Source organism: Scomber scombrus, chromosome 14 (genome assembly GCF_963691925.1).
Source record: "Scomber scombrus chromosome 14, fScoSco1.1, whole genome shotgun sequence".
Lineage (NCBI taxonomy): Eukaryota > Metazoa > Chordata > Actinopteri > Scombriformes > Scombridae > Scomber > Scomber scombrus.
In genome coordinates, this window is record NC_084983.1 from 12,050,963 (window position 1) to 12,060,122 (window position 9,160).

The following is a 9,160-nucleotide window of genomic DNA, read 5'->3' on the forward strand; positions in this document are numbered from 1 at the left end:
GAAATAAATAAAAATCGGGGAAAAAAAATCAAATAACACATACCATGAATACAATACAGCTTTTACTTTCACATGCCACATTTAGAGAGTTACACAACTGCAGTAGAGATATTCATTTCTCTGAATCCATGGGAATGCATGAGTATACGAGGTCGCCTCAAGACTATTGGTCAAATTGATTTAGGTTGTTTTTGAAAACTTGTATTTATTACATATTTTGTTGACATCTAAGAAAAGGCCTACATGCTTTGAGTCTTACAAATGCACCTTATTCATGTCAGTCCATGTGGGGAAAAAAAAGGAAAAAAAAAAAAGGCTGGCAATGTAATATCTCTGATTTAGCACCTTACTACACAGCATGTTTTCACCTTATGCCAGTTTAGCTCTTCTTCCATATGTATGATTTCGAAAATAAATCTCATATTTTGTGAAATTGTTTTCATGGGATGTGCCAAAGTTTGGAGGCGATCTCCCAAGTGTTTATGCTTATCATTTTGTTTTCCTCCTCCTTCAGTTATAGCAATGGTATGTCAAAACTTTCCTATAACAGTGTGTGGAATCAATTTATCTCAGCAAACAGTATCATTACTTGCCATTTTACAATAAGCCCTGTATTTCACATATATTTACCAGTGATGTGTATTTGTTATTATAAAGAAAATAGCCGTAAAAGCTTCATTATGTTACATAATATTGTGACTTTTTTCGAAAAACTGTGAAGACTTATCTTGCATATACTTTATACAGAAGTATTAAGCCTTAATACAAAAGACTAAAAAAAGTGTGGAAGAATAAACTGATTGTTGCTAAGTAAGGATGATTTTTGTAAATGTTACCAGCACTTTTTTTGTAATTTTCACTCTCTGAGGTATTGTACAAGTTCAAGCTGTTTGTGAAGTTTGATTATGAAGGAATAAAAACTAGTACTTTCCTGTACTTCACAGAAAGTCTTGTTGCTGTTTTTCTTTGTTCTGTTCTTTTATCCCAAACAGTTTCATGTGGTTCTTCGTGAATAAACGTTCTAGAAATATATACCAAAAAAAAAACCAAAACCCTTTGTCTTCAGAAGTTCACGATTTATGCACCGAGGCGCATGACCTTTCACAGAGCTGCCTGTGACAACTCAAATGAACCTATAAAGCCAGATAGATACATACATACATGTTATTCTGGAAATTAATACAATCAAATAGAGGAACAGTTGTAGCTAAATTAAGCTCATAAATAATATTAGTCCAGGCTGGATTGTATCCCAGAATGCACTGGGCAGAAGGCAGGAAACACCACTGCCAGTCCTTTACAAAACCAACACTGATTCATAAACAATTACAGTCACATATCTTTTCACACCTACAGGCATTTCAAGTGTGCAGCAGCTCACTTGACTCTCATGTGTTTGGACAGTGGGAGGAAACTAAAGAAGCCGACGTGTAAACGCTACACAGAAAAGCTTTTCCAGGAGCCAAAGCCAAGCTCTGTCTCGCTCGTGGATGTGAGGTAATTGTGTTTTAATCCCCGAGCTGCTGTACGGCTCTTCCCTGACGGGTCTGAGGCCTTCTTGAATTCACTGTCGCTGTTACACACTCTGACCTAGAGTACCATTTTTCTTTGATATTCAGACTCACTGCAAGATTAACCAAGCAAAGTGTCAAACTGTACTGTTACACATACAAATAATAATCAGCATCGTCACAAAATGAAATAAAATGAGCATACTCATTTACCCAGTCTTTTTTATTTTTATTAATAGCCATATTCAACAGTAGCAGACAGTTGAGATTAAATGAAGATTAAATTAAATGTCAGCAAGGCAGAGAATTGACCTTAATCAACTTTGAATTTGATATTAAATTGTTGTACAATCTGTAATCATTATTATGCTACACAGTTGAGGCTCCTTACACTGAAGTTATAATCTGGTATGATTAAAGAGTGAAAACAGCAGTTTAAAGAAGATGAAGAGGCTCCTTATTGTATTCTGATGCTGGAGTCAGGCTGCGTTGAAAAATTTATTTGGTGAAAGTGTTTATGAATTCAGAATGAGCTCGTTTGAGCAGAAGAATGGTTGCTTCCCACTGGCTTTTTTCTCCTCCTTTTGTTACAGGACTCATTCATTTTTTCTAAGCTTTTCAGTTTATATATTACGGCTGAAACCACACACTGTCAACATCAGTGAAAATACAATGGCAGCCTAATTATCAAAAGTATTTGTGATTTTCTTTAAATGCTAATTTTTCTTTGTGTATAAAGTTAACTGCAGTTAAAATTTACTCTGTGACACAAACCATCAACGTCTGAGGTGTATTTATTAAAGAATACTGCACACAGCAGAAGCATATAAACCATTAATTCACTGCTTTGTGGCCAACTCAATAACCAGACAGTGTTCATTTATTCAAGCAGAACTATTCTTTATTTTTTGATGTGTTTAGCGCATTATACTGTAAGGTGTTCATCTATTTTGTACAAGGGAGTGGGGGCAAAACAGCACAACAACCAAAATATGTCTCTCAGCCTTGATTGATGGTCCATAAAAGCAGCAGAACTCACAGTATTAAATGCATTATAGCACAGGTGAATACTTTTGGACACGCAGTCACCCTTTATCACCAAATATACTGATAATAACTATATTGATGATTAAATACTGTTAAGTAGACACATCAGATGCTTTTATTCTTCCTTGTCACTCTTCATTGCAACACCACACACTACATGGTTAAGGAGGGGGGTGTGAGTTGTAAAGTGGGTGTGTCTGCATGTAAACCTTGCTCCCTCATTGAGAAAAACGAGCATGCGCAGAGCACAGGGGCGCGCGTGATTCGCTCTTTTAAGTATGAAACGCGCGCCCCCTGCTGTGAGTCTGAAGTATTTCGGGACAAAAGGAGGATTAAAACTAAGGCGTCTACCTTGCCACTTCCTGTATGGTGCCACCCCTGATGTCTTCTCCTTGAACCGACATTGTAGAGCAATAAAGAATGTCTGGTTTGCAGTTAATATAACATTTAAATATATATATATATATTTCACAAGACTATAAAGTATGTAGGAAGTAATGTATCTGTGAATGGAGCTCTCAAAATCTTTATACAACCAATAAATTTAGACGCCTCAGTTTTTAATTATCTGGCATCACATCTATACACTATTCTAGTACACACGTGACATGTTTTATTCAAGGTTGTAAGCTCATTGGGTGTAGATATGACTATTAAAAGTTCATTTAACCCAACCTTAACCACACACTGGCACACCTTTTAATCATGTACCAACAGGTTTGATGACAGCTTCATTCATGCAGTGGGATGTCATATTTCATTTAATATCTAATAGTGACTGATGTCAAAATACACTTTAGTCCTTAGTACACTGCACCTAGATGGATTTTAATTATGGTGCATTGCAGGGTCTGCACCAAAATCCCACTTTTTGATTAGGATTAAGATTTTTGGGTTAAGTATTTATTTACAAGAACTGATGCGAAAGTAATATGTTCCTATATGCATTTACAAAATATATATTTTGTTTATTTTTAATGAATGCCTACATTTCCTCGCCATTTGTGGTCAATAACTAAAACTGCATCCCTCAAAGACATTTAGATTTACTGAGATATACTATGGAAACATCAAGTTTGGTTACTTCTAAATATCACAATTAAAGAAAAGAAAAGAAAAATCACTGTCTGCTTCTGACTTTATCCATTTCTATTTGTAAGACCAAACACTCAAGTGATCAACTCTCCAATCCAAGTAGTGAGCACTGTCAGACCAGAAGGCTCAGGAGGAGATAAGCGCGAGTAAATATAGCAGTTGGGTGTAATCCACTTCGTGCATTTCATTATCCAGTGAGTGCTCATCTCATGCTCTAACAGTGGAGGAGACAGTTAACAGCAATGGTTTAGAGTTTGTTCCCCAGAATAGATTTATTCAAGTTGGGACCATACAAACCTAGTGAATGACAGGAGGAGGAGGTATCAGATATTTGTTTTAACAGGAATGACATTGGTATAGAGGGTGTGGAACGTTTAAAATCAAAGATGCACAACGTACAGCCATTGCCCACAGCTAGAGGTGAGACACTATAGTTTGTTCCCATAAATAAGGCAGAATGCTGAGTCCATAGAAATGGAAAGTTATTACATTTAGCCGAATTGGACAGTGAAGTGACAACATGAAGATTTACAGGACTTTCTTCAGCTCATCGTACAACACCAGCACGAAGGCGCCGCCCATGCCTCTGAGCACGTTGGACAAGGCTCCCTTGAAGAAAGCCTTGCCGCCCTCATCACGTGCAATCTTACGCCAGCAGTCAATGGTCCCGGTGTACATGATGTCAGCTGAGGAGAGAAGAGCGCATCAGTTAGAGAAAGCGGTTGGAAATAACAATTGGTGCAGTGCAGCAGTTGACAGCTATTCAAATTATCTGACTGAAAATGCTTATATGAATACAAATAAACTCACCTCCTTTACGTCCAGACTGCATCATCATACGTCTACGGACAGTGTCGAAGGGGTAGGAGGTCAGGCCAGCAACAGCTGTCACAGACTGAGCAATCATCCAGCTCACCAATATGCTGGCGTTCTTGGAATCTGGGAGCATACCTGTAAATGCAGAGGAATAAAAGATGTTAGATCAGATTTTTCAGCTACATTTCTTCAAAAAAGGAAAAACATGTTTAAAACTCAGCATACCCTTAGCTGTGTCATAGATGCCAAAGTAAGCAGCCCTGTAGATGATGATGCCCTGCACGGACACATTGAAGCCCTGGTACAAGCCTCTAAGACCATCAGACCTGAAGATCTTCACCAGGCAGTCTCCCAGACCGTTGAACTCTCTCCCGGCTCCAGGCTTTCCCACATCTGCAGCCAGACGGGTACGGGCGAAGTCGAGAGGGTACACGAAGCAGAGTGATGTGGCTCCGGCGGCACCACCAGAGGCCAGGTTACCAGCAAAGTACCTCCAGAACTGGGCGCGCTTGTCAACGCCATCAAGGAAGATCTTCTTGTACTTATCCTTGAAGGCGAAGTTGAGGGCCTGGGTGGGGAAATACCTGATGACATTGGCAAGGTTACCTCTCCAGAAGGAAAGGAATCCCTGCTCCTTGGGGATACGGGTAACACAGTCCATGATGCCCTTATACTGCTTATCTGCGGTGATCTGCTTACTGGCATGCTGGACCTGGAACGATGAAAGAGAAAGAAAGAGCAGTTAGGTGTGAAATAGGGAAGCCAATTAACTGATGGGCATGTGACAATCACACGGTCTCCTTGTTGTGACCTTGATGCACATTAAAGCTATAACACTTCATCTAAAATCAAGTGCAATTTGACAGTCATCAGGGTTTACTAGCCATCAATAATAATAGCTGCTATGCGAGTTTTGATCCATTAAATAATGAATATCAAATTATTGACACATCTAATAAAAATGGCAGTAAGGTGAGACTGGTCAGGGTGAGTCTAGTAAGGTTTTATCATCAATGCTGTTAAGCAGGTTTGACAGAAAAGGATGTAAAACTCGTTGACCTGGGTATGAATGACGGGCCTAGCTACATACATCTCAAGTAGCGTCAAGTACATTAGCCAACTTCACAATTTTGCCATCATTAAAGCATAAATATGTTCGACATGTTGTGCAGTTGAGAATGCCTACACAATAACAGGGTTGTAAGTCATTTGGAGGAGTTTTCATCTGCTTGTACATAGTGTCCCAATGATAGTACAGGCGTTTGTCCTTTGTTAGCTGCGCCAAGCTAAGGTTACCGTGGGAAGCTAGGTTAGCATCCCGGCTCGTGTAGGTCATTCCCCCATCCAATGATGACCTTACATCTTTAGCTCGGATAGTCTGGCGAATTCAGCGTTAACAACTACAACACAATGCTGTTCAACTACTATTTAAAACTGTCTGTGGAGGCGTGATTACAGGCCCTTAAAGACGACTGCTTTAATATGTTCAGTAGCATGTTAGCATCTACCCGGTAATGCGGTGAAGCATCCGGAAGACAGAGCAGATTTTACCTGAAGGAGAAGCTTCACTCTCTCGATCGGGGCCACGGCTGTTTTGGAGATGGCAGCCGAGATACCACCGGCCAAGAAGTCCTTGGCGAAAGAAACTGCTGTCTCATTCATGATGCGATGTTTCTTGATGTGCCTTTTTCAGATAACCAGTATTCAGGAAGTCCCCACTGCCCTTTAAGCTGATGGCCTGCACCGACGAAATGGCCGATTGTAAAGCCGCGTTGCGGATTTATCTAAAACAATGACTCGCGAGACAATGCAGGACCACGCGAGAGCTGAGGTCTGACGTTATTGGTTGATCCGGGACGTTACACATCGTGCACCAATTACACTGCAGCTCATCGTCACTGCGTACTTTCGTTTGCCCTAGGCCAGTAAATCCTGAAATGATTAAAAAATACTAGTGAAATAACTTCATTTAGGCAGTAAATCAAACTGTGAGGACTTGCAGCTGGTCGCTTTACCGCTCATCACGCCCACAGACATAGATAGACAGCAGTGGTTCCGCATTTACAGATTTGAGCTGTTAATACTGGAGGAAAGTCACAGGGTCGTACAGAGCTCAGTGTGTGGAGGACTAAAATCCTTCAATCAACATTAATCAGCTTTAATTGCATGGGCGAGGTGTAAGTTGTAATTTATAACATGAGACAAACTCAGTGAATATACTGACTCCAAAGTAAAATAACATTCCTCTGAATTAACATGTATTATATAACCTACCAGAGCTATAATAAACTGTTAACCATTGACAGTTCAGCTGTTGGATTTTTTTTTCGACTTGTGTCTATTTATGTGTGTGCTGCCTGTGTAAGGCTAACCAGGGAGCTAGCCTCTTGAATGTCAGATGTTTGGTTTCACCTTCAAAATGTTCTTGAGACACATACTGTCATGTCTGCACCTGTTGAGCTGGCACCACGAGTGAATCACCCTTCGGAGTACCTACAAAGTCATGGGTTTTAAGAGACAGATAATAAGTGTGGGTATGTCTTTTATAGCGACAAGTGCTGCAAAAGTAATGAAATCCCAAAAGTTTGATTGATTCAATCTATGCTAGATCAAAGTTGGCCACTAGATGGCGACACGAGATTTAAAGTATTTATCTTTATTTAGCTGATGAGCACAGGCTTAGATAGAAAAACTACAAATTAGACTGAGACGTTAAAACATTGTGTAACATTAATAGTAGAAGTCATTTGTTTATTTGGAGGGAACAATATTACATATATAATGTTACCATTTGATGTACTGTAACAGTGTGACCTTGTAGCTCATTTTCATCTGCAGTCCCTTCAGTAGGTCAATAGTGAAACATATAACAGCACAGTAGCAAACAGTACAAAGCAAAAAACACAAAGCACGCATGCAAAATACAAAACTACACACAAAAGCACATCACACACAATGTAGAGTCAGTGGTTAAAGAGCTGATAAACTTTATGCAGACTTTTTAATTTGGTTTTAACTGTACTGTTGTAACTGCAGCTCCTCAAATCATAGCAGGTGGGGCTTTACACTGAGCTGTGGCTTCACAGCAAAAGCTGTCTGCCCAAATGTAGTGGGACAAAATTATACTATGGTACAAACTCTTATAGAGGATATCCTAGAGGATCTGATAATTACTTATTGAGTGAGTATACACAAAGTCATGTAGTGGAGGAGGGGTCAAACCATTTAACATTTTATAAAACAGGCACAAATTTGAAAATAATCTTAAATTCTCAAAGCTCAGTAAATTATATTTCTCCAGTATCCTACAGTGATTTTTGTTGTGAGTTGTTTTTTTGTTTTTTTTAGAGTTAGTTTGTATAAGGACTCAAAAGGTCCTAAGGCTGTTTCTCCAGTCTGCCCCCAACATGTAATACAATAAGACATATGGGAAGGAATTGCAGTGTGTATAAATATCGTGGCTGCATCCAAAGACAGACAGTTTCCACTGACATATTTTAACTGTCGTAACTGGGTTTCTTTTGGGGGGAGGGGGGGGGGGGGGGGTTATTCAGCCTTTAAAGTGTGCAAAGACCCCTACAAACCCAATTTGAAGCTGAAATTGTCTCAAGCCCCATCGAAGAATATATACTATACTGTAAGAGTATTGAAAATGTGCTGAATATAGTTGTTTCCGATGTGTTGTTGATTATACCAGCCACATTTAGTGGGATCACACTAAACTCAGACTGCTCTAATTAAAACACATGCTATACAGTCATTTATCTCACTGTTATAGGCCAATGCCCACATAACTGGAGTACTGGAGTCTGTGTAGTAGCCTATAGTGCTTGTCTTATTTCATGCACAGTGTTGACCACAGGGTGGAGTTGTTGTGTTGCTGTGTAGTCAGAGTCATACCTCCTCTGATGAAGCCTGCCACTTCCATCCATAAACCAACTTATAGAGTTGGAGTGGGAGACAATTTGACTCTGCTGAGAACACTGGGAACAAGTTGTTAAGTGTTATTCAATATTTTTGTTTGATTTCTGAAGCAACCTTGCAAGAATATCATTTTTAGTGTCAGTGGAGTGAAGGTTTTCCTGCTTCCATGGTTACTGTTGATACTAGCTGCCTTATTATGCACTTTTGTTTAGTTGTTTTTGTTTGGGTGGACATGAATGTTAATGACATTCACTTTCCACTTGTATTTCTTACTGCCACTTGAGCATCCAGTTGAACAGGATGTGTAAATTAATCCACTAATCCCTCTGCTGTCTTTTAATTACAGTGAGGACAACAGGTCATCAGCTTGCACTTTGCAGTTTTTAATTGCTCTTGTTCTCTTTTAGTAAGAGGTGACAGTAGGTTTATTTAATAATATGAAGAGTGCAGTATTTTCTCTGCACATTGGGTAATTTCGTATCAGAGAAATGCATCAAAGCAACATCTATAAAAGATTGCAAAATGAAAAAACAAAGTGTTGACAGACTTTTTAAAAAGTAGATGAGATCAGCAATCCATTTTGTGGATTTTTTTTAACCAAACCTAAAATGAGGCTTTCTAATGCTTTGTGTCCTTCAGAAGGTGCAACCAAAAATTGACAGCTGCTGTGTGTGAGAAGCTGAACTGCTTTTCCTGAAAAGCTACAGTGTGATCAAATGTGCAAATTTGTTTTTTGTTTATATCCTAGAGGGGGATACTAAAGAGGC

General features: G+C 39.2%; 1 protein-coding gene across 1 annotated transcript; it reads right to left on the bottom strand.

Annotated features, from left to right (window-relative positions):
- Positions 1–3,899: 3,899 nt before the first annotated feature.
- si:dkey-251i10.1 (uncharacterized protein LOC100038774 homolog) lies at positions 3,900–6,232 on the bottom strand. Its single transcript, XM_062433445.1, has 4 exons — positions 6,021–6,232; positions 4,695–5,181; positions 4,464–4,604; positions 3,900–4,339 (listed from the first exon to the last, which is right to left on the bottom strand). The coding sequence occupies exons 1-4, from the start codon at positions 6,129–6,131 to the stop codon at positions 4,182–4,184; spliced, it is 897 nt and encodes a 298-aa protein (XP_062289429.1). The 5' UTR covers positions 6,132–6,232; the 3' UTR covers positions 3,900–4,181.
- Positions 6,233–9,160: the final 2,928 nt, after the last annotated feature.

Coding starts and splice junctions, on each gene's coding strand:
- si:dkey-251i10.1 (XM_062433445.1), bottom strand. CDS start 6,131: ATGAATGAGACAGCAGTTTCTTTCGCCAAGGACTTCTTGGCCGGTGGT. Junction 5,182..6,020: donor GAGTGAAGCTTCTCCTTCAG/GTAAAATCTGCT, acceptor TCATCGTTCCAG/GTCCAGCATGCCAGTAAGCA. Junction 4,340..4,463: donor GCAGTCTGGACGTAAAGGAG/GTGAGTTTATTT, acceptor TTCTCTCCTCAG/CTGACATCATGTACACCGGG.